The sequence below is a fragment of the Syngnathus leptorhynchus genome, chromosome 8 (genome assembly GCF_054491065.1).
Source record: "Syngnathus leptorhynchus isolate UIUO chromosome 8, UIUO_Slep, whole genome shotgun sequence".
NCBI lineage: Eukaryota > Metazoa > Chordata > Actinopteri > Syngnathiformes > Syngnathidae > Syngnathus > Syngnathus leptorhynchus.
The window spans coordinates 10,819,802-10,847,569 of NC_141202.1; the positions used below are offsets into that span (position 1 = coordinate 10,819,802).

Consider the following 27,768-nt stretch of genomic DNA (forward strand, 5'->3'; position numbering starts at 1 on the left):
TTTTTATTTAAACGGTCTTACTTTAGCTAGAATATGCCGCCGCAATGTGGCTAAAGGTATAATTCAGGTTGGTTATTTTTGAATGCTGTTCTTGTGGCGGATACCAATTGCTAACCTCTAAAAGATAATGAAGAAACGGATAATGGAAGAACAATCTGTCACCTCTCACGGATGTACAATTTACAGGCCCAAAAGGCAAAGTATTGACCAAAGTTTTACCCTTGGCCACAATGTGATGCAGGATTTTAGTTAAGCCATTTTTACTTAAAACTTTTTTTTTGTACATAGAAGCGGAAGTTTACAATCCAACCGAAACTAACAGTCGCCATTCTCTTAGTTCATGCTTTGGATCACAAGATGCTTATTCCCTTTTCCATATTTTTATCTCGTCGACCCTGGTTTCACCTCTTTAAAGAATGCGATTCCACAACAAGTTTTCTGGCAAAGTCAAACCTCGCAGTTGTGTGTGTGATACCGTTATTTTTTTTAATTGACATTGATAAACAAATGCTACAGTAGCAGATAAGGCTGGCAGTATAGCAACATACACATAATATGTGAAAAACGAGTTATATTATTAAAGTTCGCCACTTTCTTCTTCTATTCTTGTTATCTGCACGCAAGTGTATCTCCATGCGATACCCATACTGCCCCCAAGAGGCCAACGCGCGCACTGCGGGAACATCAGGGATTTTTCTTTTCTATTTCATGTTTTCTGTTGCTCTTTTAAGTTTTTGCGACTTACAGTTTTTTCACTATGTACCAATTGACATAGTTTTGAACTCAGTGGATGCCAGATGTTGTACATTGTAATAGTTTTCATTTTTTTAACAAAATACCACTTGTATCTGCCGTCTCACTCGAAATGGGTGAAAGGTCCTTCCGACTGGAATTTGTGCTTCCTCTCCTCCTCACTGCAGACCAGATGTGTTGCAATCTCTCCCTCCCTTCGAAAAGCTCCCTCCTTTTCTTTTCGATGACCCCTATCCTCCCTCCCCTCCCACTCTCCCGCACCCCAGAAGCCCTCCCCTGTTCCCTCCAAAGGCCGAGTGTGGGCATGTCCCACCCTCAGATGGTCGCAGGTCTAGCTTCAAGGATGGACTGTCCACTTCTGCTCCTTTTCCTTTTGTGCGCTCTGACTGCCTGCGTGACCCCGCAGCCCATTGCAGGTACAGTAAGCCATGCAGCATATGCCAAAAGAAATCAAGTATTGATATGATGGTGACAATTTAAAAGTTAAATAACACAAAATGTTCATGGTTTCTAGAAGTTAATTTTCATTGCACTCTACTGTTAAGATAATTTTCAATCTAATGGGAAATAGTAAAAAAAAAAGTTATTGTATAATGTTTATATAAAGCATGCTAAATTTGCCTTGTATTTGTGAGGTCAAAGCAGAAATTACACTCAGTGTCATGCAAACATACAATTTGTTTGCTGTACATTGTGTCTCCGTGACACATGTATCATGTGATCAGGGTGCATGTGTGTTTTGGTTTAAGAGGAAAAAAACGTCATTCCACATGTTGAGTATACAGTAGCAGACACACACACACACACACACACACAGATGTGTTCATTTTTGGACAGTGATCCCATGCGGGCTGTCTTCTCCTTTCCTGCCCTCTTCCTCCTTCCGTGTTGTGTTGGAAGGAAGGTTGGCATGCTACTAAAAACAAGGATTTGGCTGTGGGGCATGTGGTATGATAGATTATAAAAAGAAGGAATATGAATACGGATAGGCTTTGAAAAGAAGTGCTTAAGGCGACTAAAATTTGTGATGCTTCTCTGGATATACATATAAAAAAATTAATTAAAAAAACTTCAGTAGATGAATGTGTACCGATACTTATTTTGAGGTATCGAGTGATTATGAAGGATGCCAATACAAGATGAATGTGTACCGATACTTATTTTGAGGTATCGAATGATTATGAAGTATGCCAATACAAGATACTTAAAACAAAATCTGACATGATTTATTTTGTTAAAATAAAGATGATTAATTATTAAATGATTATTAAATTATTTAAACCATTAAAACAAAAAATATGTGCATGTTCATTTAAAATTAATCAATTCAATTATTCAATTAAATAAATAAAAATAAATCACAAATGTATTAAAATTCACCAATTAAAAAAAAAAAGACAGGAAATGAATTAAACAAGTACGACATAACACTTAATGATGTGAATCCTCAGTGGGTCTGTGGCCACAGTTTGCCCACCCTTGAGCTAAACACACAAACACAGACCTGGGTGGTAAACATTTGTTCGGCCCACCCACTCTTGAGTCAAACAACAGGCCTGTGCATGGCCCTTGAGGGTGTTTGCTGTTTTTACAAGGGGTGGGGGGCATTACTGGCAAGACAAAAGGCCACATGCCAGAAAATGTAACTGTGTGTGTGTGTGCGCGTGTGTGTGCTCAACAGAGTCATGCCCGAAGAGACTCGTGGGAGATGAACGAAGGAGGACGTGTCCCCGTCCGTGCAAAGCCGACCGAGACTGCGGCACCAAGCGCCAGTGCCTGTGCGACGGACAATGTGGGCTCAGCTGTGTGGCTCCAGGTAGCTTCGTGTGTGTATGTGTGTGTGTTTGTTTGTGTGTGTGTGTATGTATGTGTGTGTCCAGGCCCAGTTGTCATTGTGTTCACTCAGCTGTGTCAACACACTTGCGCCTGTTGTCGACTTGTATCAAAATAATGACAAGAGAAAACTGTGGCAAAAGAAAGGATTAACGTGTAGCATAGCACATTGGAGGCACTGTCATTGTATTTTATTAATAGAATCTCATGGAAATCCATCTTAGCTTATAAATGCAGTGCGTTTGGATCGCTGACCCCCACCCATGTTGTGTTGCCTACCCCAGGTCGTACTTGTCCATGGCCGCTGCCCCCCCGAGAGGACGCCACGGCTCGCCTGCTCTCCCCAACGCACTCCTTCTCCGCCCTGCTGGAAGTCAGATGCAAGCCGGGCTTTGCCTTACCCAGCGGCCTAGATGCCACAATTCGCCGTTGTCAAGGAGACCGTCAGTGGAGCGGAGACGAGCCCATCTGCACAGGTGGGTGAAGATTTACATCCGGTTCCCCCCTTGTGGGCCTTGCACGATACGCAAGATTACCAAAAACATTTGGTGAAGGGGGAGGGGAGGAAAAATGTGGCACTGTTGCCTATCTAACCATTTTAATTTCTCAAGCAGTAGTCAGCCAACCACCAGGAGGAGAACTATAATTAAAGCTTCTTTAAATAATAAACAAGTAACGGAAAAAATGTAAATATTTAAAAGGGATCTGCATCCATTGCTTTGTTCCAGACATCAGCGCAACATTTTTTTCAGCTAGTAAGTTGTTTGTTTGTCATGATTTAACAGGCGCTCGCATTTTTTTTGTCTTGTCGAGCAACCGCGTGCGCATGTGTCCAAAGATCGAAGGTAACTCTTGTGTTATGTCGGTGAGAGGGAAGAACGAAGGCCATTGTGTTTGACTGGCCTCGTTGTCGCCATAGCGACCACAGCTGGGCTGCTGGAAAAATATTTTCAGCCGGCCTTGCACCTTGTAAATATTGTTAACATTGCGCAACCTAATGATGCGCCGTGACTCAAGCGTAAACTCATTTGAAAGGGATTTTTGCTCACTTTTGAATGACACCATAATTACACAACATATTTTGTTATTTGTGTTGTTTGCCGTGTGGCATCACAAAGAGAGCAACTCTTATTATGGTTTACTCAATTTACAATAATCCACTACTTAATGCCAAGATGATTTTTTTTTGCAAATTATTGCCCCAGTCCGGCAATACGGAAAAAAGAATATCTGATTGGACAAAAAAAAAAAAAAAGAAACTGCTCCGAGACTGTCGCCTTGAATGAACATTCTTCAAACTACACAACTCGTGTTAATATCGACTTCACAAATCAAGTCGCACTACTCGCACGTATTGACTCGCAGCGTAAACACCTTCGAAACACACTTTATTTCTTTTCTGCCGCATTGAAGACACGCACCCTCTCAGATATTTTCATGGGAAGGCCGTGAAATGTGAAATGAGGATACCATTGTCGGCGGCGTGTGTGGTGTTGAGTAGCCGTGCTGCCGAGAGACGGCCAGAAGGTAGGTGGGTTCTCAAATGTGTGAGAGCGCCGCTTTTACAAGCGAACATGTGCGCCTGCGCGCGTGTTGTAGCTCCTTCATGCCCGCTGAGAGGATGTGGGCGGCCGATCCCTGTCAAAGTGGCACGCAGAGAGATGCGAGTGTAGATGTGTGTGTGCGTTGTGGAGAGGGGCTTCATTTTTTTTTTTATGTGCGTGTTTGTTCGTGTGCGTGTGGGCGGCCCATCACAGTCCACAGAGTCTAAAGAGAAAAAGAAAGAGAGAGCGAGAAAGAGCCGTGCCGGTCATGCCGCTTGAGGCCTTTCTCTTCCCCGCTCTCCTCTCATCTTTTTCTCCCTCTCATCCTCTTCCATGCGAGAGGTCTCGCTCGACAATGGCAGCCAAAAGCAGTGTCGAGGCGATGGGTGGGGGGTGGGGGGGTGTAGAATTCTGCAAAAATACTTTTTTATGAACAGCGGTAGGAACTAACTATAGATATTTGAGGTGTTCATACTGAAGTGAATTATGTGAGGTGTTCATCTTTACAATTCTGGATGTTGCCAGAATTAAGATGGGATGGAGAATGAATAGCTAATGTCACTTCCTCATGAATATGCAAAAAAGGTAGCGTACATGCCAGAACCTCCGTCTGTCAATCTTCTTTTTGTACTTCTGCCAGACCAAGAAACCTGAGATTTTGTTATCTGTGTATCAGTAGGTCACTAACCGATAACCTGCAAAGGCCTACCATTACCTGACTTTGATGAGCTAATACTTAAACATTTCTAGTGGTGAAAGTCTGCCACTTATTCACATCTCAACATATTTGAGCCACAAAAATAGTTCGGAGAGCTTTCCAGGCAGTGACGAGAAGTGCTAGCTAACGGTTAGCTCACAAGCTAGAAAGCTTACTAGGCTACCGGGGCTCCATTGGACCTAAAATGCCAGCTCATCCCTTGGCTTCACTTCCTTGCTCAGGACTTTAAATCATGATAATAATGATTTGAGTAAATAAATACCTTCAAATGTGTAAAAGGTATTTACAAACAGGGTTTCTAAAAGAATTGTTTCATGGCAAATGCTTTGTCTTGTGCCAGCCTTCAGAAACAGTCTAATTAGCTAATATTTAGCATCCTTTTGCTACTAATGTCCCAATGTTAGCAAATGATTTTTTTGATAGCATAAAATTTACACCAATACTGTATAGGCTAGTTCTTAAATATATAACATTTTCCCCCTGCTTGTTGTGAACTGAGATGAGTTATTTTCAAAAGGTACTTGAACTTTATTCTTTCCACAAGTACCTGTACTTCTACTTAAATACATCATGTCAATACTTAAGCCACCTCTGACTATATAATGTGCTTTATTCTCAGTGCATTGATGGTTGAGACATAATGTAGCTCCTAAAAAAAAAAAAAAAGATGAGATTATACACCTGCTTCATTGCACTTTGGTGCTGCAGCATGTGTGGGAGGCAGTGAGAGTAAACGGAGCTCCAAGCTCTCATCTGCAGCCAACCACCCTCACCCATAGGTGCCTTTACATTCTTCCAGCAAAAGACGGCCCCCCTCGGGCCAGCCTGGCGTTTGATGGCGACCCCCCCTCCCCCCGAGCAACCTGCGCAGGCTCCAGATATTTTTATTTGCACTCCAAACTTTCTCGCAAGCTGTTATACACCGACGGAGAAAGAGCTTTAATGTGTTACCTAAGAAAGACGACGACATCTTATATACAAAAATTATTTGATCGTTTAAGAAAAAAAAACAAAAATAGCTAAGAATGTAGATTTAAGTGCCAGTATAACCGCAATAATAACAGTTAGATGAGTCCCATTGTGACCGTTTAAATGACAAGTCAGCATTATTATCCATTTTCTGTCAGTCTCAAACAAATGCATTGATGACCATGCTTGTATTTCTTCCAGAATCTGCACTCCCTGAACCCACCCCATCCTCTCCGACGTGTGTCCTTCCCCAGGAGGTGACGAGCGCCTTCGCCATCGAGGGCATTGCCGCCGTGGGGGCGGCCATCCGCTACAGCTGCCTGTCAGGGTGAGTGAGCTCAGGTGGAGGGGGAGATAGATGGATGGGGGCTTGGTGGGGAGGTCAGGCTGTGAGTGTGTGTAGGCTGCAGCTGCATGTGAACCTGAAGTGGTATGGAGGTGGTTGTGGAGGAAGTGACAGAGCGCGAAGAAGCAGAAGATGAAGGAGGCATGAGGTGTTTGAGAGCGAGGGGGTTGACGGCTGATGAATGGCAGTAATACGGATGAGCAAGGGGGAGGGGGCTTATCTGGACCAGCCCAAGGCATTAGCGAAATGAGCACCTGCGACCCCACCGCGTAACTTTTCCTTCAAGTCGTCGAGCTCAATGCTAACACTTAAGGTGATTTACTAGTTCAGATCTAAAACAGATTATTAAACATTCACAGCCAGATATTTTTTATCCTCTGCAAAGAACCAGACATATGACTGCGGCTTACTGAGTGAGGTTGTGACCGGCTCCATTTATGTATTATACTGCCCCCAGGTGGCCAAGGCGCCCACACCAAAAGGAGCAGCACAATGTCCACTTAGTTGAAGAAAAGGAAAAAAATCTTTGTTTCTGTTCTCACAAAGTACAATATTAGAGTTACTTTATATACAAAAATATAACGAAAATGATTGGGTTTTCCAAAGGATTTTATCCTCATTTAAATAATAGTTCTCTTGCCCTGATATGATACAAGATGGCGCCAAAGTACTAACTTTACATTAGACAGGCTTGAGCACAAAAACAGCAAAGGTAAAATTTTCAGCAAATCATTTTTCCAATTCCTCTCGGGAACCCATGGCAGGCCAGCTGATTCTCTCCTTCTATTGAGCCAAACAGCTCATGATTACAGGCTCATGTTGAATGGACTCTCTTTCACATTGACTCATCCACAGCAGCAAGATGCTGAGTGGAGATATGACGCCGACAGAAATGAAAGGGAGGTGGCAGAAAAGGAATCATTCACACCTTTTCCGCCCCCGCCCTTCCCATCAGTGTTTTTTTCTTCTTCCCTTTCATGCATCTTTCACCATCTATATTGTCACATGTCACTCACGAGCCATCTGCCCGCCGCTCTCTCTTTTCCCGCATAGGGCCGACATCGTGGGAAGCAGTGAGAATTACTGTCTGGAGAATCAAACCTGGCAGTATCCACACCCCATCTGTAAAAGTGAGTTATTCATTTCCATACCTGCTGTGTTCGTTTTTGCTTTCACCTTTGACCCCCCCTCCCCCCACCAACATAGACACACACTGGCCCGATGACATAGTGAGTCAATAATTAAAGCTCTCTATGTGGAAATTCAAAATAATAGAAAGAGAAGCTTTCCAAACATCACGCGTCTTTCAAGAGGTTTCACAGTGCTTTACTGCCCTCTGGTGGTTGATTGTGATATTGGTCATTTTCAAAATATTGACCGAAATCTGATTGGACAAAAACAAAAAATACATCTACGTACTGAAAATGAAGAAAAGAGACGATTTACAATGTTGATATAATAAATATTGAACAACAAGTGTTGACTTTCGACTCCTAACTAGAAAAAAAATGTCTTTGTGCATGGGTCAGAGGTGTACTGTCAGCCTCCTCCCAAAGTGCTGCAGGGCTACGTGGTAGCTGTCCAGAAGACAGAATACGAGGTGGGCTTCGACATCCATTTTCTCTGTAAGAAGAACTTCCGCCTGGATGGACCCCAGAAGGTCACCTGTTTGTCTAATGGCAACTGGAGCGCAGCGCCCCCTTCCTGCAGAGGTGAGCCACGCTTTGCTACAGGCCACAACATTAGGTACACCTACTAGGAGACTATAGTGTGGTGCCAAATAGGTATATTCACAGCTAGATTGCGTGCAAATGTTGACACAAAACTTTCCCTAGCTCGCTGTCTCATCCCTGCTGAGCGGAGCCGCGTGATGATTGACGGCGTGAAGCTTTGGCCTTTTGACATCACGGACGCGATGGTCCCTCACGGAGAAAACGTGACGTTCTTCTGCAAACACCCTCGCAAGCAGTGCAACTTCGGTGCCGCACAGACGTGCTTCGACGGCGAGCTGCAGCGGCCCGCCTGCTACCTCGGTAGGCCGTCTCACGCGTTCACGCTCCTTCTCACCTGGGATTCGCTCAAAGGCTGCTGCGGTAAGTTCTGATCCACTCTTTGATTTTCAGAGCCCACGTGGCTGCAGTATAAACTCTTCCCTCACCGGCTCGTCTCCGAGATCGAAGCATGCGCTGACGGCGACGTGGAGACCTTCTGACTTCAATAGTGGCACACTGTAACGTTGGGAACGCCTTTAGTCGCTGCGGATCAATCTGCTCGATCTGTGCCTCCCTGTGCACGGTTTTGAACCCTATTCCGACCATTTGCAATCCTCCATAGGGGAAGTTTGCAATAAACAAAATCCATTTTGTAATATCTGTTGAAACGGTTCTGTTTTGACAGTAGCACATGATTAATGTGAGCAGTGACAAATGACTGACACTTTGGAAGTCACGCCTTCTCTCTCAGATTGGTTGTTTTTCCTCAGACGTACTACAGCCTGGCAAAACTAGTTTTTTTAAACTTTTTTATCGTGTGCTAATGTCAAGTCATGACTGTTTTAGCAAATGTGACAAAGTTTTTTTTCATATTGCAACTGTTTTAATCAATATGACAAAAAGTGTTTTTTTTAAAAAAATATACAGTAATGATCCTGCAATATATTGTAAATAGCAATCCTCGTGCCTCCATGATCATGCATACCCAGCGGACGTATCTTTAGGTACACCCAGATAATGAGACAGTCCATAGCCTGGTCTAATAAAAAAGTAGTGGGTATTTTTTTTATTGATTGGAGTGATTTGAAATAAAGTCAACACAGAGTAACACTGGCTCCAGACAATTTTTCGCTCAACTAAGATGTGCCTTCTTCTTCTTTAGCATAAATATTGATTCCAAACTGCTCAATGTGAGGTGGGATTGAGAGCTGGGATTAACACTTAAAAAATGCAAGGCCCATTTCTGACAAACGCTGTGGACATCATTATAGCCACACTCAGCTACTAGCAGATGTGGCATCTGTAAAGCTGAAATATACAGTGCCCAAACTCAGGTGGGAAAAGCTCCAGGTCGGCCAAATGAGGGCAAGTGATTTACAAGCTTCAAATTTTGGTGCATGCAGAGTTTGTTTCCAACTCACTTCTATTGCACTCTTAAAGTTCCCAAACTAATGTACGCATCTTTCATTCATGCAAATACAGTAGAGGAAGTACGCCTCCATACTTGAGCTGGATGTCATCAGACTTGATTAAAACGTCTCCTTCCTCTCCAGTGGTTGCGGGAAGCCTGCGGGCTGCAGGTTCCTCGGCAGCCTAAATGCCTAATAGGCTGAGCAATGAGCATTGCCGCTGCTCGGACCCGGTAGGCTGCTCCGCCATAGCAACTCCCCCTGACCCCTCCCTCCTCGAGCCCCAGCCAGCATCACCCTGCACACGGCTCAGACATATTTGGTCCTCCGGAAGCGTGCGCGTCTCGGGTAAGGCAGTCCCTTGCAAGCACGGCGGCTGCGTATGGGTGGAGCACACTTTTAATGTTCATTTTTTGAAAGATTCAAAGAAATGCATCCTCAAAGCGATGTCCGATCGTCGTCAGCAGCCGCGAGGAGCGGCCGTAAAGTTTGTCCTGCTCGCGCTCGAACCCTCGGCTTCTAAAATGGCTGGCTGGAGGTTCGAGGAGGAAGCAGCGGCGGCGGTCTTCCTTCCTGCACACATAAGCTGTAAATATATAACTCTCGTGTGCATGCTTCTCGGCTGTCGGGATGACGCGTCAGTGTGCCGGCCGGCGATGTCGCGGGTTCGAACCCCCGTCACGGCGCATTGACAGCTCGCACCCTCGACTGTGCGTAATGGCGTCCGACTCGTCTCTTAGCGCCTTCTTTTGCGACACACGCAGAGACTCTATTGGAATCCTTTCATTCCCGCGGTGGGTTTCGATGAGGAAGTAGGAGAGGCGACGTGCAGTGTGCTTCGGTTACACCCCCACACGAGCTCTTTTCGATTTGTTTTTCCAACGCGTTTCATAATTTAACAGAGTGTCAGTGAACGTCACATTTGATAGGACGCCGTGGAGTTTGGCGAGGTCACGTGACAGGTTCATTAGCATCTCGCTCACTTCACTTGACCCACATAACGTGGCTCCTCAGTTTACGACGGAGGTCGGTTCTTGAGGTGTATGCAAGTCGGAACGTGCCATAGCACATCAGTGCATATAATTTTCTTTAACATATTTTATACAATAAAATTATATATTATATATATATATATATATATATATATATGCTAACCGTTAAGTCATACATTCAGTAAACGTTTGTCCGACTCCTACTTCTTAATTACACTTATTTTACATGTTTGTTTTTCTGTGCTCTTTTGACTCATTAATCAGTTCTGTTTTTAATTTTAAGATGTCTAAATGGGTATGACCCAAAATGGACGGTCAGCTGGCTACAGTCCTATCAAGAGGCAGCCCAGAAGTCCCGAATGGAAACCCGTGTGCAATGTCGTCCGACCTGCTGGGCGAGGACTCAAAGAGAGACCTCCCGGGGGCAGGTTCAGACACTACAGGGACAGGTAGCCTCCAGTCTTGCCCCGTCAACCAGGATGCTCTGTCAATCAACAGGAGAAAGCCAGTGGTGGGGGAGACTTGCGAGCCCACATACCAGGAAATGAAAGAAACTCATGGGTCGCGGCAGCCAATCAAAAACCAAGTTGTGGATCCTCCTCTGTGCCAGACGCCCGACATCCACTCCGCCACCAGACCCACCAAAGACTCGCATTTCGATAATGCACGAGAAACAAACCAAATATCTATCGCCAAGACCAAGGACCAGAAAGTCGATCTTACGGCAGGGACGTATGCTAGTGAAGATGTTTTGGCGACAGAGACCATCCAACCCCAAAAAGAAGCCCATTTAGCTCCCAGTGTCATATCAGCGGATCAGGTAGTAAAGAAGGAACCTTTAGACGAGCAAGTGAAGGACTCTCTGAAGGACTTGGCCTGGGCGGAGGAACAGAGCGAGCCGTTGGACTTGAGTCTCCCCAAGAAACTAGAGGACCGAGACCCCAGACACGGACGATTTCCGGATGTCTTGCTGATTATGGAGGTGGATGAATACGAGGGTGAGGGAGACCGGGATGTGGTGGAGGAGGATGAAGAGGAACTGCCTTCCTTTTACAACGCCTCTGTCTTTGCCCAGGATCTTCTTCTCATAGACGACCAGGGCATTCCATACACCCTCAGCCCAGACGGACTAAGGGTGCCGCAAGTGGATGTCACCGCCTCTGACGGCCCGGTCGAGAACGACAAGGCCTCGCAGTTGCCTGGCTCAGCAGGTTCAGACCTCAGCCAAAGTTTGGCTGATACACTAAATGCACCTTCCGGTGACGCGACACCCTCACAGGTGTCCGACTTGCCTTCTCTGACACCACAAGTCTTCAGCGGTTTGGCTATAAAGTCCTCTAAAGAATCTGGACCATCCCTCTCCAACCAGCCCATCCAGATTCTTACCACGCCTTCCTCTAGTACTCCAATCCTGCTCCCCTCTGCTCCACTGAGTCTTTCTCTTCCAATCTCTGTCACCCCCAACACTGCTAGTACTTCTGCCCCGATGTTCCTCCTCCTTTCCACCGGTGACTCCACCTCCACCCCAATTGCTATCCTGAACCCCTCAACCGGTCAGCTATCCCAGATTTCCCTTTCTATGGCTTCCGGTAGCACGTTGACTCAGCCTGTTATGGGATTGAGACTGAACAATCCCCCTGTGATCCTATCAGGAGGTTCCGGTAGTATCCTCACCTCGAGTCTGGCTACCGTTTCCTCCTCACTCGTACCTACTCACGTCGATTCCCCTGTCGGAATTCAAGCCATACCTCCCGAGCAGGTCTCGAATGAGAACGATAAGCCATCATCTCTTACAGCAACCACTGCTACTTTGACACCTGACCCATCAGATGCCCAATTTGTTGACCCCAACCCCCAAATGGACTCTGAGCACTTACCCCTAGACGACCACATGTACTTCAGTGCAGCCGCTCCTCCTTCACCGCCAAAACTGGAGCCTCTAGACCCCCTAGATCCGCTGGACCCCCTTTCCCCCACGGAGTCAGCCAACGACCCTTCTGCCCGGCGGGTGCTCTACTGTCAGCTGTGCCCACGGATCTTCTTTTACCTCTCTGACCTGGAGCGCCACGCCATCACGCACTCACAGAAGAAGCCTCACGTTTGCCAGCAGTGCGGCAAAGCCTTCAAGCGCTCCAGCCATCTGCAGGTCAGTGCTGAACAGACAAATCAGGAAGCGTGAAGTAGAGGTCAAGGTTCATGCCATACCTTTCTGGTCTCGAGCCAAAAGAATCTGTCAACTGTAGCGCATTGACTTGTTTACAATTTCATCTGATGATAAAACTGTTAGCTCACAGGTATCAAACACAAATCCCGCAGGGCAGATCTAGTCCTCCAAGTCATATAATGTGGCCCATGAAAATTTTGTGACAATTTTCCCCTGAACTTGACCTTTGTTCAAAGGTACTTCAGTGATCCAGCATAAAATGGATGAAGAGCAATTATGTGGTATGATAGGGTGAGCAACACACAGAAACCTTGCTAGCTTAAGGCCAAGAAGTGGAATTTGCTAACACTCTAGCGTCACTCTTTGTAAACAACAAAAAAAAACAAGCATAAACAAGTTCTCGTTGCTAAACGGTGTCGCTCAGCTTCTGGGTAGCAAACCTAGTGACTAATGTTATACTACTTTTGGCAGAATGTCTTATATGTTAACTATTGAAACAGCATAACATGAATGTTAAAGTCCCAATGATCGTAATTACAAGTGCAAATATTTAAGTTTTTGTCAGTAATTATGCCTTCATTTTTTCTTCTCAACTAAACATAAAACAGCAAAATGATTATAATATTTGAATAAATTTAGGAATCATAGCACTGAGGCTAGACCTAGCTAGAGACACCAAATTTTGTTGAATTTGTTGTCTTTTTTTTGTATTTGCTAGCTAACATATTTCAACTGGGAAGTTTACAGTTTTTGGAACTATAGCTCCAGCTCTGATGGTTAGAATTACTTAAAGTGGAGGTACCAGTAGGCTATATTTCGGTTGTGATTAAAAAAACAAATCTTTCTTGTCCTTGATTCGTTCCGCCAGAGACACAAGCACATCCACACGGGTCAGAGGAACTTTGTGTGTCCCATCTGTGCCAAACGCTTCAGGGAGGCCGGCGAGCTCCAGCGCCACCAACGGGTTCACACGGGCGAGAAGCCCTACCAGTGCCAACTTTGCCACACGCGCTTTGCTGAGCGCAACACGCTGCGACGCCACACCAAGCGCAAGCATCCCTTCCACCAAGTGGCCGTAGACATGCTCAACGATCGCGGCGGCGGCGTTCGTCACGAAGAAGAAGAGGAACCCGCAGAATGGTACAGCTCCACTGTGTCTCACCTTGAGAACTCTGAGTCCGAAACGGAGAGTTAAAATGTCACAAACCTACAAAGACGGGAACACTTGCAATATTAATATTTATGTTTCAAAAACAACTTAATTTATATGAATGTATGCTATTCCCGTTGCATTTAAAGACCCCGTAAAGTGATTTATTTCGAAATACGTTCGACTTGTTTGAAGGGAGTTAGAGGCAAAGTGCAACGACTCCGAACTCTAACGAAGATATATATCGTTATTTTTATTTTTTTTAGGGACCAAAATAATGCACTTCAGGATCTGGCAGGAGTCGCCCCTCTTGTAATATATAAGAACTTGTGCACTTTTGTTCGCCTGAGCGGTTATCCAATGCAAATACGCCATTCATTTAGCCTCAGATAGTCTGCTGCCATGGCTGCTTTAAAACGCATCGTCGCAAGTAGTGAAGGCGTAAGAGCGCGGTAATTTTGTTCTTATTTTTGAAAGACATAACAGCCAGTGCGGTTTGGTTGTTGAATTAGAGTGCCTCGTTGTTGTGGCATGTGAAAACTCCTGGTGAGTGATATTCCGGCCACTGAAAGCAGAAGAAAGATGCTAGTTGAGCTAGCATGGAAAAGGTATTTGATTGGCAGTTAAGTGGGACGTGGTTTGAGTACATTTGGTGGACACGCCCACAGCGTTGGTGAGCAAAAACAGCGGCTTTGATTTTTCATAATTATGAAGCTTTTATGACTCAAGTTTGGCAGGATTGTTATCATCAATCTTCTCTGTCATGTGTAAACATTTATTTTCACTTTACAGGGACTTTAATGGCCAACAAATATTTTATCATGACCTTTTTGGCTGATTTTGACAGCTTTATATCAAAATCGTGATTTTGTTGTAAATTGACATTTGCATCAAATTGCATTCCCTAACAATCATTGATGAGACCTTCAAGTGCTTAAAAGTAACTTAACCTTTTCTCGGCTTCGCTACCTTGTAGTGAAATTTATATTTCTCAACAGAACAAAAACACTGTGAGTCCTTTGCACTTGTTTCATTCCGCACAATATTAACTTTTTTGCTTAGTGAATTTAAAAAGAAAAAGAAAGCTTTCTCTATTTTGTTGCCTGTTGATTTGATGTATTGAATACATATATTTCCAGACCAAACGAGTTATTCCAACACATACAATACTCACATTTTGTTTATTTGTGGACTATATTCAATTGTATTTAATACAGTTTGACAACTTCCAACTTTAGTCTTTGACCATTTCTTTTTTACATGCTTACACAAAAGCTCAAAGGTTAGAGTCTTAATAGCTCCCGCAAAGATGCTTTGATTATTCCTCTGTGATAATTTTTTTTTTTATACTGTACTTTTACCTGCCATTGCCATTCTGTTGGTCTGCAGAGGTCCCTCAAAAACCGCGCCGCTCCGAAGAGTTTTCAAATACTTTTTTTATTGCTCAAATGACCCCACTTGGTCCTTGTGGCTGTGGCATCAAGAGAAAGGCACTAACATCAGCTTTATTAGACTTTGGCAAAATTTTTTTTATAGAGGGCCAGTGGAGGCAGGTGTGTGTTCGTGTGCGTGTGCGTGTGTCCACACAGAGCAAAGGTTTCTACAGCTCTCAGAATACATTGTGATTGTCTGTGGGCTCAAATTTAAGATTTAATTGAACTATTATACGTTTGTGGCCTCAGTTAATCACAGCATGCCGCTGTTATATTTGTGAACGTTCCAATGGTGCACACAATGACTTCTTCACCACTGCTAATTATGTTATATAATACATAAAAAAAAGAAAGAAATTATGGCCCTTTTGACTCAACCTCCATGGTAGTGCTCGTTTTAACCACATGAGGGCGCACTTTGATCAGTGATGGTTTCCGACCTCTTCTCGCTCTCTGATTTCAGCATGCTCGCTTGTTGTCACGAGATTCAGCTCATTAAAAAAGAAAACCAAGATTTTTTTTTGGGGGGGGGGGGGGGGGGATCGATTAACGCTAGCACATTTTCTTTCCGGCCACATGCTAATGCGTGCGCATTTTGCTGCACTGAGAAATCTGAAATCGCGCCCATGAACAGAACGCAGGGCTGCAGAGAAGCATTAACACGGGGGAGCATTTTCGTGAGAGCGGGTGTTGTTAGTCAGAGCGAGTTCAGCCACAGGAAAGAAGCAATTGCATCACCTTTATCTCAAATTACGCGCGTGGCAAGATGACATCGATGAGCCTCATACAGGTGGAAAACATCCAAGGTTCATTTCAAATGACTCCATCACTGCACATTAAACCAAACCTTTTTTCCCCCCGACATGTTCCATTTTGCTCCATGGCAACCGTAATTGACCAATGAAGTGTTCCACACTTGATTAGTCCACTGAAAAATCGTAGCTTGTATTTTTTGGGGTGGCTGAACAGTCATTTAAGTTGGAACAACTTTAAAATATAAAGTATTCAAATTTATAACAATAATATTAGTCAACTAAAGCGAGCAAGTTTGATTCATTTTTACAATATTTAATTCAATTGCCCAGCTCAAATTATTTTTATCAGAGTTTGTTCCCTTGTTATTTTCAGGCAACACGGTGGTTAGTGGTGAGAGCATACGCTTCACAGGCTAGAAAGTTCAGGGTTCAAATCTCAGTGCTGGCATTTTCTCACCCCCCCACATTCCCCAAACTTAGTCGCTGGCTTCATTGAAGGCTCCAAATTTCTCACGTGTCCTCCCCGTGATTGGCTGGCGACCAGTACAGGGTGTACCCCCACCTCTTGCCAAAGTCAGCTGCGATAGGCTCCAGCTCTGCCACTACTCTAATGAGGACAAGTGCTGCTGGATCCAATGGTGGCCACCAGAGGCGTAGTTTACAAGAACAAGTCAAAAGTTTGCCCCTAGTGCCAATTTCTGCAACACTAATCCTTTGCTTATAGACCAAGCCACAAAATGCCAACCAAATATTTAGTTCTGTCTAATTTAAAGCTTGAACACGTGGTGCATAGCAGACCACAATGCTTTCTAACCCAGTTTCCCAGTGCATGCGGTCATTATGACTTTGCGACTGCACGCCGTCCTTCCGCCACTTCAAAGCTTTGCTGTACCTCCGCAAACCAAAGCCGTTCACCCGCAAACCGAAGCCCTCGCCTGCTTCCTGTCCTCTCCCTTCCTTTACAGACTCCCCCCCCCCCCTCACTGTGGCTTGCTGAACCAGCACACACAAGCCCGTCCATCAAAGGGGAGGAACAGGTGCTCCTGCCACGTCCTCACTTCCCCCACTTTACCATTTCACACACACACACACACACACACACACATCCACAAACGCACACATACACGCACTGTATGCAACGTCAGTTTTTTTATTTTTATTTTTTTAGACAAGGTAAAACATGGCTGATTTAATTGAGCACTTTTGCCGTAACTAATAGCATGGCGCAATCTCGAGCCCACTTACGTTTTGGGCTAGGAAGATAAAACCTTGCTGAGTTAGCTCACTTTTGCTGTAACTGTCAAAGTATAAGCCTCGTATGTGCACACGTACAAGCGCACGCAGCAGTAAATCACTTTAAGAGGGTGACCCAGAGGTATCCCGAAGGCAGCATACGAGCCCTGCTGCACTTCAACCATTTGAAGCGGGTCCAAAACTCTCCCTGTTGGTCTTGTGGTAATAAAACAGCTTTCTGCCTAGGTGTCACTGCAAGTTGATCACATGACACATTGGGGGCGAGTGTCGCGTTAACTTTATGCGAGGAAGTTGAAAAAAAATTAAATGATAATCATCAATTGTGGTCGAAAAAAAATGTGCATGTGCTGCTCAATCTGAGAGTCAGCAGATGTCAGGGGGGTGAATTGGCTGTGAGCTGGGAGACGTGGCGGGGCGGGCAAGGCCGCAACGATGAGGGGGAGGGTTTGACGGTCTCTCACAGTTGGCACCCAGGGTCCGTGATGCTTTGGGGGCAGACAGAGAGGGGGGGGAGAGCCAGACGAGGCGACTGGCTGACTTGGACGAAGAGCGACAGAAAGAGAGAAAGAAGAACGCGGCGATGAAAGCGCGGACATGAAAAGAACATGAAAGAAGGAAGTCGTCACTAAACACACGGCCACTTATTGCTCTCTTCAGCTCTCCTCCTCGTCCTCATTCAATTCCCCTCTTCAATTTCATCTTAAATCAACTCCAGTTCCTCAACCCCGAGGGGCCGCTCAGCCTTTCTCCTTTCTTCCTGTAAGTATTTTTCTCTTTCATCGGCAGCCTGCTCTCATTCATCTTTTACTGTACAGGCTTCACACTCAAGTCTTTGTCATTTTGTTGAAGAATAACGTGCCGGTGGCCATATTCTCCCTTTTTTGGGAAAGTGTTACAAGAGGCCGCAAAGGCTGGACTTTTATTTATTTAGGGAATTTAAGCAAAATATTCCACCAATAAAACAGGAACATTATTTGAGTTAGCACAACTAGCCCCCCCAAAAGACACTAATATTTTGGTGTATTTAGAGAACAATTTTTCAAAAAAAAAGTGGCAGAGAGCCCTACTAAAAGTCAAACTAAACTTAAAATATAGAAAATGGTATGTTTTGTTTTAAAAACAACTTTATAACTTTGCCTTAAACTCTGCTAGCTTTATGCTAATGCTAAAAACCTTTGACGGACAAACCAATGGCATCTGTATGGCTGCTTTTAATGCATTAAGCACGGGATATTTGAACACTAACATAAATAGAACAAAAACCCTTATGAAGATTCATTACCCTCTCCGAAAAAGGAATAATATTTTGCGAGTCTTCATTGTTTGTACTTTTCTGGCCCCCGGTGCCAATTTACACTAACTGGTTTTCCATCCTAGATTGCTTTTTCTTGACACTGTCAGAATGCTGCTTTCATTCCTCCTTTCTACTCGTCAAAACGGTTTGCGTGGTTATTAGCGGCGATGGGTGGGCCCGCTTGACACACTGTGATCGCGACAGGCCGTCTACAGGGAGGACTGTCGACGCCAGAGTTGGCTTGTTAGGTCTTGCATCTCCATCTGTGTGTGTGTGCTGCGCCTCTATCAATATCACTTTATGTCTATCAGCGGATTTGCAAGCATTTGCCTCTCTCATTCTGTTGCTTTCCCTACAGTGGCACACACAAACAGAAGAAGAGGTACCATTCATCCTGGTGGACATACACCAGGTAGTTCTTCTTGTGTCTCTCTGCCACGCCGCCGCCCTTCGGAGCCGTCATGACGCTACTGGCCTCCGAGAGGTCACTCCTCATCAGGAACAAGTTCCGCTCAGGTGAGCTCATGCGAACGGAAACAATTAAGTGGACAACAAACTGCCCATAAATTGTGGAGGAATTGGCTACGTTAACTTCGATGTGTACAGATGAAGGTGAGTTGTATTTTCAGTCACTTGGGGTGTCCCCTGATCAATAGTATTAAATATTTAATGTCTTGCGTATTGCTGTTTGACACTTGATCGATCACGTTACACGACAACGAAACCATAGTCTACGTAGTTCAGTACTGTAAATAAGCGTAATCGTATTTTTGTAGCAGTAGTCGCGATTGTCTTTTATTTTGAAATTTACATTGAAATCATCACTTGCCGTTTAGCGTTTCCTGTTGCGTGAAGAATGTCGCTCGAGTAACGTGTTACTCAATCATGGTTGACAGTTTGAGTATCGAGTAATATAGTTACTTTTCAAAGTATTGTGTTACTTGATGAAAAGGTTATGAATGAGAAAGTCCACCTTTGTTGTTGAGCTTTGACAAAAGTGGACAAAGGCATCAATGTCTGTGGAAGCTGATTGGTCAGCCAACGTGCATTGATGACTCCGCCTTCAGCGGTCAGAACACATTCCCAGAATTCCATAGGCTTCATTTGACGAGCACTTCCTAACACTGTTGTTGGGTTGGCGAGCAGCTGTCGTCTTTTCGAGCAAAGGAAATGATGTGGTGGTCGTCCGGGCCGTCCCCAAGGTGCGCTCACACCTGCCGGCAAAACGTGATTCCTCATTTGAGGGGTGGGCTTAAGTGGGGTGTGTGAGGAAGAGGAGGATGAGGAAGGTTGGCAGCTGCTCTGTGTGTGCGCCATCACACATGTACGAGAAGTGAATGCTGAGACCAGAATATCACTTTGAACATATCTTCTCATCGGAATGATTTGTATCAACACGTGTTGCTTATAAACATGCTTACTCCGCATCTTAGGAAAAGCCAAGTCAAGTTTATTGATATAGCCCTAAATCACAAGCAAGTCTCAAAAGGCTTCACATGTACAAAAAATGACTATTATTTTCAAACATCCCCTGATCTTAAACTCCCAGGAGGGAAAGGAAAAACTCGGAAAAGCCCTACTGGGGGAAAAATGAGAAACCTTGCATGGTGCAGAAAGGGCACATAGAACACATAATATAAAACAAGCTGTTTAGCTTACTGCTAAAAGACAATGCAAAAAGCCATAGACAGGCTAACGAAAAGAAGCGACGTCGAAACCATTATATCATGCTCATAAGAACACTTAAAATAGCTTTTTTTGGGAGAGTGCTTTGTTCACCTGGCACTGACATCAAAGTGAATTGAAAAGTCTTTTTTTATAGTACATTTGCTCAACTTTTTGGGTGTGGAAAGTCCACAAGATAAGTTCTGGCAGCACCAGCAAGGATGACGTGAGGGAGAGAGGGAGGGAGGATGGCGAGCGAGAGGAGCACATGAGAGGCTGGGACAGCTGCAGGGGGCGATGGGGTGGGGGGGCTGACTAAAATAGACATAGTGAGAGATAAATAGTCACTGGCCTCCAATGCCAAGCCTGGGCAGACCTAGCCCCCCCCCCACCCCCTTGGTCAGATCTCACTCAAATGTCTCATTGGCTTCACCTGTTTGCGTGTGTGCTCAACGCTAACGGACAAATTGCGCGGCGCCAGCGTTGCAAAGTCATTAGGTAATGCGAGCGAGCCTCCCATCTTTGCTCGACTCATCTTTCTCTGTCAAGTGTGATTTATCGATTGGATTGCTGTTTACTTGTCATTCCTCACGGAGTCATTAAAGCCAACTATCATCCCATTGATGCAAATGCATCACTCATTTTTTTTTTTTTTTCTTCTTCAAATTTTGTCTTTCAGTGCTGCAGTTGAGGATTCAGAACCGAAGGCAGAGCGAGATCAATGCAGACTCGGGTTGGTTTTCTATGCAACGCTCAACATTTGTGACTCATTTGCGCTCTTAGTCACCATCTTGAAAAAATTTGTGAGATTTAATTCAAAATCCTTTCACGTTTTCAAAAGAACACTTGTCTTCTGTTTGGAAAAACAGTAAAGCATGTTCTACAAAATACATTTTACGTATTTGCCTGTATAAAAATCTATAAAATCGTACACTTCTTTAGTTGACTGCAGTAGAATCATCATTTTGATTTTTCTTGTGTTCTGTTTTTTTCTACAGGTGTGAAATCAGCCAGCCCCCCTAAAAATGAAACAAAAGACAAGAGTGAAGCTCTGGTGAGTTGTCTTGTTTCTACAAAGATTCACCAAAGTGAATATTGTGTGGATCCTGCTTGTCATCTTGACTTAGCCGTTTCCTCTCGCAGCGTCAAACTGACAACAGCGCCGGGAGACATCAGAAGACGCCCCCTGCTGGAGTCACTGCTGGAACTGTCCAAGGTGATGCCCCGGACAAACACAGCACAACGTCACACGCTTGCAAGGCGTGCAGGAAGTGTGCACATGTGGTCAGATGCACTGGTGGAGCTAGAATATATTTTTTTGCGGGGGTGGGGTCAAGGATATCACAGTGGGTTTGCAAAACAAACACAGAAAAAAAAAATTCAAACGCAAAAAAATCTTCGGAAAATGCTGATAAAAATTCATTACGTTTCCTTGGGTGTAAATGTGAAAAAACAAATACCCCAAAATCAATTCTCTGGTCTTGCACCTGGAAAATCCAAGCCCCCCCTCAGACCCGCCTAGCTTCGCCCCTGGTCAGCTGTCACTTGAAAACAAATGTGACCGCTTAAGTCCTTCAATACAGAGGTGACAGAACGCAAAATACGCCGTCAAAGCTCTTACTAACGTCTTTGCTAGATCTGTCATTTTCAAATCTGAAAGGACTATTTCCATTTATACATGAATAAATCACATTTTGTTTTGACTTGAACTTTGCTGCTTCTCCGTGGCTGCTGTCTTTCAGAGAAGAGCGAGTGCGGGGCCTCAAGGCAGAAGAAGGCTCGTCGGAACCTCCGAGAAGGGATCCAAGATCCACCTGCGCCCGGGGAACCTAAAGACAAACCACACCTTAACAACTGTTAGTTACGCACACAAACGAGCGCACATGACTCAACACATGGAGACCTTCACGTCTTTTCATTTTCATTTCCACAGGCTCTGCCTCTCTCCCGCTGTCCTCAGATGTCTTTGAAGATGACGTCTCCTCCCGCTCCTCGTTGTCCTCTTCGCCGGGTGAGCGACGCGTTGCTCCCCTACCGGCGACCTCGGCTTTCCCTTCGCCATCGGGGTTCTCAGATGACCAATTGCTGAGTGGCTTGTCATCGGTGGGCCCGCCCCTCAACCAAAGTCCGCTTCACGTTCAGGTGAAACGTATAGAAATATATATTTTTTCTCTTATCTGATGACCAACTTTTGACAAGTTTCCGTGACGACTCAGATTGACGTCTGTGTCCTCTTTTAGTCCGGTTTGGCGTTGCTCCCGGCAACCGAGGGCATTCAAGCTCCAACCGGGGTGGTACTGTGTGAAAGCAACTCCATGGCAACCACTAATCGACCAAACGGGATCTTTTTGATCTCCCAGACCACGCCCCTGCTGCCAAAGGTTAATGTGCGCTCACGTATTGTTGTTTTGGATAATAATTGCTGAGATCAGGAGCACGGAAATTAATTTCTTTCTTTCTTCACAACAGGTTTACCTATCATAGTTATTAACTTAAACTATTTAGCATTGTCACCTAAAAATAGCTGTTTAAAAAAAAAAAAAGTATTCCATTTAATTTCTTAATTTGCTCGTGTGCGTATCTTCTAAAGAATGTCGATGAAATACATTAGTCAGCATTTTACTTGTGAATTAAAATGTACATGTTTCTTAATGAGATGAATTCACAACAACAGCGTAAGCTAGGTGAAGCTCTTCACCTTAACAAGATGCTCGCACTTGTGTTTTGTGAACTCGACCTTAAGCTGCTACGCATTCATTACTGTCAATTTGCACTTGTGGGCGCCTGGCGTGTATTTGCCCCGCGGGTTAACACGTCCACACGCAAACAACGTGGCCGCGTGTCAAAGCCAACGCGTGTTGTCCTCTGGAGATTTGTCGAGAGTTTAACCTCGGCTCGGTGCAAACGCATGTCAAACAACGGCGGAAACAGCTTGACATTTTCCCCGCGTCGCATCTTAAATACGCCAGCCTTGGAGTGACTCCACTGAGCTTACTTTGAACCCTCACAGACAGCTCGGCCCCCCAGTCCAGCCTGTTCCTCTTCTCCGACGCCTACCTTCAACCTCACCCACCTGGCACGTTCACGGAAACCGCGGGACACCAAGCCCAAGATGAAGAAACTCAAGTATCACCAGTACATTCCTCCAGACCAAAGAGGGGCGTCAGGTAGCGGAGGTAGAGTCTTGCTATGAGCCTCTCTCGGCCAAAACCTGAGACCAGGTGCTTTACCTGTGACGTGTGTCTCTCAAGAAGGAGGAGCCAAACAGAAGAGCCCTCCAAGCCAGCCGTTAGATGCCACCAGTTGTCATCTCCTCAAGCAGCAACAAGTCTTTCTGCAGCTGCAGAACCTTCAGCAAGAGCAGCAACAACATCTTACCGTGGTGCCCAGGTATCCACTAATGCTGACTTTCTAAACTTGCAAGTCAAGTTGCAACTTAAGAAGACTATTAACATTTTTCTGCTTATTTTTTTTTTAAAAATTTCTACAGAGAACAGCATTCATCTGGAACTCCACCCCTGAACCCACAACCCGTTTCCGCCGCCGCCACCACTAACCACATGCCACAGGACACAAACAATGCATTCAAACTTGAGCTCCTCCCTGCAAATCTCGTTGATCTCAAAGTAAGAGAAGCGATGGCGTCAATCCAGAAATATCCAAGAGCTCATCAGTCATACTCGCAATGAATACCGAGGGCAACCTCGGATGACCTCATGGGTTTTGTCTCCACAGGTGTCAGAGTTGAGGCAACAACTGCGTAAGCGAGGCCTTCCCGTCTCCGGCACCAAGCCAGCCCTGCTGCAGCGCCTTCGCCCCTTCCAGCTCCCCCCTTCGTGCGTCACTCCTGCGCCTATCTGTCAACTGGGGGGCAACATGGAGACCCTGACTCCCTCGCACCCGCTTCTGGCCCACCATAGCCCCAGCTCAAGCTGCAGCTCCGGAGACTCGCCCGGAAGCAGCCCGAACCAACAGACTTATATGCTGGATCACAGAGTCCCCAACGGCATTCTCAATGTAGTCCCAAATGGCCTCTCCAACGCTCTCTCCATCAGTCTGTCTGGTGAACAGTGCGGTCCTATCAATGCTGTCTTCCTCGCTCCTGCCTGTACCGCCCCCGAAATACCAAGTCCCACATTACCCATGTCGTCCGCGTCGCCGCTGCAGTGTGGTACCAATTGGAGGACTGAGTCGGCTGTGGAGTTGGACAGGAAAGACAAGATCAAGTGCAGGGCAAGAGAAGCCTCTCCCAACACAGTCCATGAAGTGAGGGGAAACATTTTTCGGTGTTCTTTGGCTTTTGGTGGAGACCTTAAATTCTCATTAAAGTTTCAGATAGATAGCAGTTTGCAACAGAGATAGTGGAAGTCACCCGAAAGCCAAATATCTTTCACTTTTTGCAAGTAGCATACGTCATTTCTTCATTATTTATATTTTGACTCTATCTACCAGTCTTGCGCGAGATCCCTTCATCCATTCCTGCAACAGGAACCAGGATGCAGAAGAACCAACCGGGTAACAGACACACAAACTGAGGTACTGTTTACTCTGGTAATTCAGCAAGACTTCACTCAAGTCTTTCATCGTGTAGAGTAGTCAAACAACTGGTGCTTATTTGGCCCTCATTTGTAGGTATTCTGCTCCCAGCCTTGGCCCAGCGATACGATTGGGCGAGACTTTGAGCTGCCGGTGCAGATCACAGCAAGTCCGGTCCGAAACTCGCCAGGCATTCGTAGCTTGGAGGAGGAACTGCAGGAGGCTATTCAGAAAGCACAGGTGGGTCCATGCAAACCAGGAGCTCACCATCTGCCAGAGATGGCACATTTGTAAAGCTCCTTATGTAGTAGACGACTGAGAGAAAAGGTTTTTCCCCCTTGTCTTTAGATGGACCCTCGACAGTCGATAGATGACATTTTGGATGAGCCCATTGTTTCAGTTGGTGAGTATCTCCTCAACACAATAAACCCAGAGCTGGCAGATCCAGGTCCAGAAATGAAAAACCTGACCAAAGTTTGTCTTTAGCCACATGAGTTTGTCTTTAGCCACATGAGTTTGTCTTTAGCCCCATGTGTTTGTTTTTAGCCACATAAATTTGACTTTAGCCATATGAGTTTTACATTCTAGACCGAGATTTGCCAGCTCTCAAGAAAGTATGTGGCCTTTTTGGGTTCTTTTCCAGCCTCTGTCAATAGCTCTGATGACAAATCTCCGATCACGTCATCCCCTGCTCCTCAAGTGGATCAGTCCCAAAAATCCCAGCGGTGCTCCCAGGATAGCACCTTCCTGCCTCTCTGCTCCTCACTTCTCCTGGAGCTCCCTCCTTCTCCCGCCGTGATCCCCTCGAGTCACGTCGCCCCGGCGCCGGCGCCACCGCCCATTTGCACCTCGCCTCCGTTGCACTCTGCCAGAAAGTCTCGTAAGCGTCGAGCTCAGGGCACGTTAGACGCCGCCGACATCTTGGAGACTTTGACGTCCGGCTTGCGACTGCTCACCCCGCCGCCGCCTCCCTTTGCGGAGACCGACTTCGGTCTGGATTCGGATCTCAACATCAATCGAGTGTTGGATCTGATGATAGAGCAGTGGTGAGAAAGTTTCTGGATTGTGCAGATATGATCTTTCTTCTTTCAACTTTTCTTACTTTCAAATCTGTCTTTCCTGACTATCCTGCCTGGTACCAAACAATCCATACTTCTTCCCTCACTGTCTACCTTCGCTCACATTTCTTAGAATCCAAAATACCTTCCTTGCTTCCTTCCTGAATCATGCACAGCCCTTTCCTTCTCATCTTTCCTCTAATTGGTGATATACAACATGCGTCATTCCTTCCTTCGTTCTTATTTTCTTTTCTCCCTTCTTTCCGTCGCTTCCTCCTTTCTCTTTGGCGGATGGAAAGGAATCCATCCATCAATGCTGTCAAAATCATTGACTCCACGCAATGTCGAGAGTTTGATTCATTGCAGTGTTGAACTCAAAAAGCTTTGATAGGAAGAAGACACACACACGTGTAAACAGTGAAGGTTGTTTTAAAAGCACTTGGACTCAATGGGTGGATTGACATCCCATTGCACCATGTTTGCGGAGCCCCCCCCCCCCGCACAGTAACACAAACATGCCTCCAACATGGGAGCACTGGGGCAACGTTCCTGTCTGACATACATCCCCCGCCCCAAAAAACCTGCCATGGGCCCTGTTCTGGCTGCTCTCGACTGAGTCATTCATAAAGCCTGCTCGGGGGCGTGTAAAAAGCAGACAGGGCATACGCAGCTTGAGCGTGGCACCAGATCTTCATCTCCATGCCAGACGCACAGTCGGTATGCAAAAGGAGAGAAAGAGCTGGCAAAAGCTACATAACGAGTGATCACGCCCCCAACGGCGCAAACGCAAATACACTTGTCCTTATTAGCTTGCTTACAACGAGCGTGTGCTATGAAGGTATACAAAAAAAAAAGAAGAGTGGTTCAGTTCGGGATCCACTACAGAATTGCACGCAAAGGCGATACAGTGCTAGGTGATTAATTTCCGCTGATTGTACAGCTTCTACGACAGAGACGATGAACAATGCAGTCGCATTTGAGTCGGTGCTTATGACAATCATAGCCATCGACGAGCATTTCTTGCTGCATGTATAAAAAGAAAAAAAAAAAAAAGAAACTGGCAGGAGAGTAAGATGCTACCTCCTGTGACCTCCAGCAACTTCCCTCCCCCCACCCCTCCCCTCGTCCTTCACGGTCTCGTTCCATGTTGTTTGACCAGCATAATTCTAACACTAATGATGCGTTTCCTATTTGCCAGCTTACACGTTTGATATGTGTTCACTTCAAGCTGGACAAACGAGACTGGGGGCAACTTTGTGCTGCTATGATTGTATTTATTCTGTAACTTATTTATGCCCAAAAGTCAGAAAATTAAAGTCTTAATAGATTTTTCACGTCTCCATTTTGTCATTTTATTCTTCATTTATTCGGCACATGATGCACAATATTCACGACGAATGACATTTTTAGTGATTTAAAAATATTAAAGGATTCTGAAATAAGTTGGCGCCAAATCACTATTTGTAGAATAGACATGGCCTTGGCTCGAGCTCTGTATGGTCGTGTGTTTACGCAGAATATCAACATTTCATTTCCACTGCTGTCAGACTCTACAACCTGATAAAATTGTGTTTCGTCTCAATGGCTACTAGTGGCACTTGTCTTTGTCCTTGTCTGTTATTTATCCTTTATTAAATTTGGCACTTGTATTCTTGCACTCTTGTACGCTGCTATGACAAGTAAATTTCCCCACTGTGGGATGAATAAAGTTCTATCATCATTATCATCATCATCATCATCAAACGAGGCTAATAAACTACATTATGGACGTACTGCAGCGTATTAATCGTATATTAATCGTATGTTGCCATTGGTGCGGACAAAACGGAAAACATTTCTCCCTTTGTATACCTTTGGGCCAAGATTGTGTTTTCTTGGAGGTAATAGTGCAAAACTGTGACCAGAGTGTAATGAGGGATTTTCTGCCATGGCCTTGCTCTCTCTCACTCTCCGTTCCACATCAAATCTTTCCATCAGCTCACACGCTGCCCGCATGATTTCACGGCGAGGGAGGCGTGTTTCTTATATCAAGCGGCGGGCGAGATGCTTGCGGAGACGTTTGATGCTCGGTGTGGACGGACGGCGTTCGGGTTATTCACGGATGAGGTGTGGGGGCAATGCTTTGATCACCGGAATATCGTTGCTATAGTTACAATTGTCCACAGTTTTTGATTTTGCCTACA

At 45.2% G+C, this 27,768-nt stretch overlaps 2 protein-coding genes across 4 annotated transcripts; both read left to right on the top strand.

Moving 5' to 3' along the window:
* Positions 1–1,057: 1,057 nt before the first annotated feature.
* On the top strand, positions 1,058–8,983 carry ntd5 (ntl-dependent gene 5). The gene is made up of 8 exons (XM_085917968.1): positions 1,058–1,169; positions 2,435–2,569; positions 2,871–3,062; positions 6,019–6,145; positions 7,217–7,293; positions 7,693–7,875; positions 7,999–8,196; positions 8,287–8,983. The coding sequence occupies exons 1-8, from the start codon at positions 1,058–1,060 to the stop codon at positions 8,373–8,375; spliced, it is 1,113 nt and encodes a 370-aa protein (XP_085774094.1). The 3' UTR covers positions 8,376–8,983.
* A 562-nt stretch (positions 8,984–9,545) lies between these two features.
* LOC147052391 (uncharacterized) lies at positions 9,546–26,876 on the top strand. Of its 3 annotated transcripts, XM_085917966.1 has the most exons (16): positions 13,433–13,580; positions 18,685–18,842; positions 20,671–20,724; positions 20,990–21,045; positions 21,135–21,207; positions 21,734–21,847; positions 21,925–22,133; positions 22,232–22,372; positions 23,002–23,167; positions 23,243–23,381; positions 23,482–23,617; positions 23,727–24,257; positions 24,444–24,542; positions 24,624–24,767; positions 24,876–24,930; positions 25,171–26,876. In XM_085917966.1, exons 2-16 carry the CDS (start codon positions 18,788–18,790, stop codon positions 25,575–25,577), a joined length of 2,379 nt encoding a protein of 792 aa, XP_085774092.1. In that variant the 5' UTR covers positions 13,433–13,580; positions 18,685–18,787; the 3' UTR covers positions 25,578–26,876. The 3 variants fall into 3 exon arrangements, with proteins under 3 accessions (XP_085774091.1, XP_085774090.1, XP_085774092.1); XM_085917965.1 differs by lacking the exons at positions 20,671–20,724; positions 20,990–21,045; positions 21,135–21,207; ... (9 more) ...; positions 24,876–24,930; positions 25,171–26,876 and adding exons at positions 9,546–10,078; positions 10,560–12,422 and having other exon boundaries at positions 13,309–13,580; positions 18,685–18,815; XM_085917964.1 differs by lacking the exons at positions 20,671–20,724; positions 20,990–21,045; positions 21,135–21,207; ... (9 more) ...; positions 24,876–24,930; positions 25,171–26,876 and adding exons at positions 9,546–9,872; positions 10,560–12,422 and having other exon boundaries at positions 13,309–13,580; positions 18,685–18,815.
* Positions 26,877–27,768: the final 892 nt, after the last annotated feature.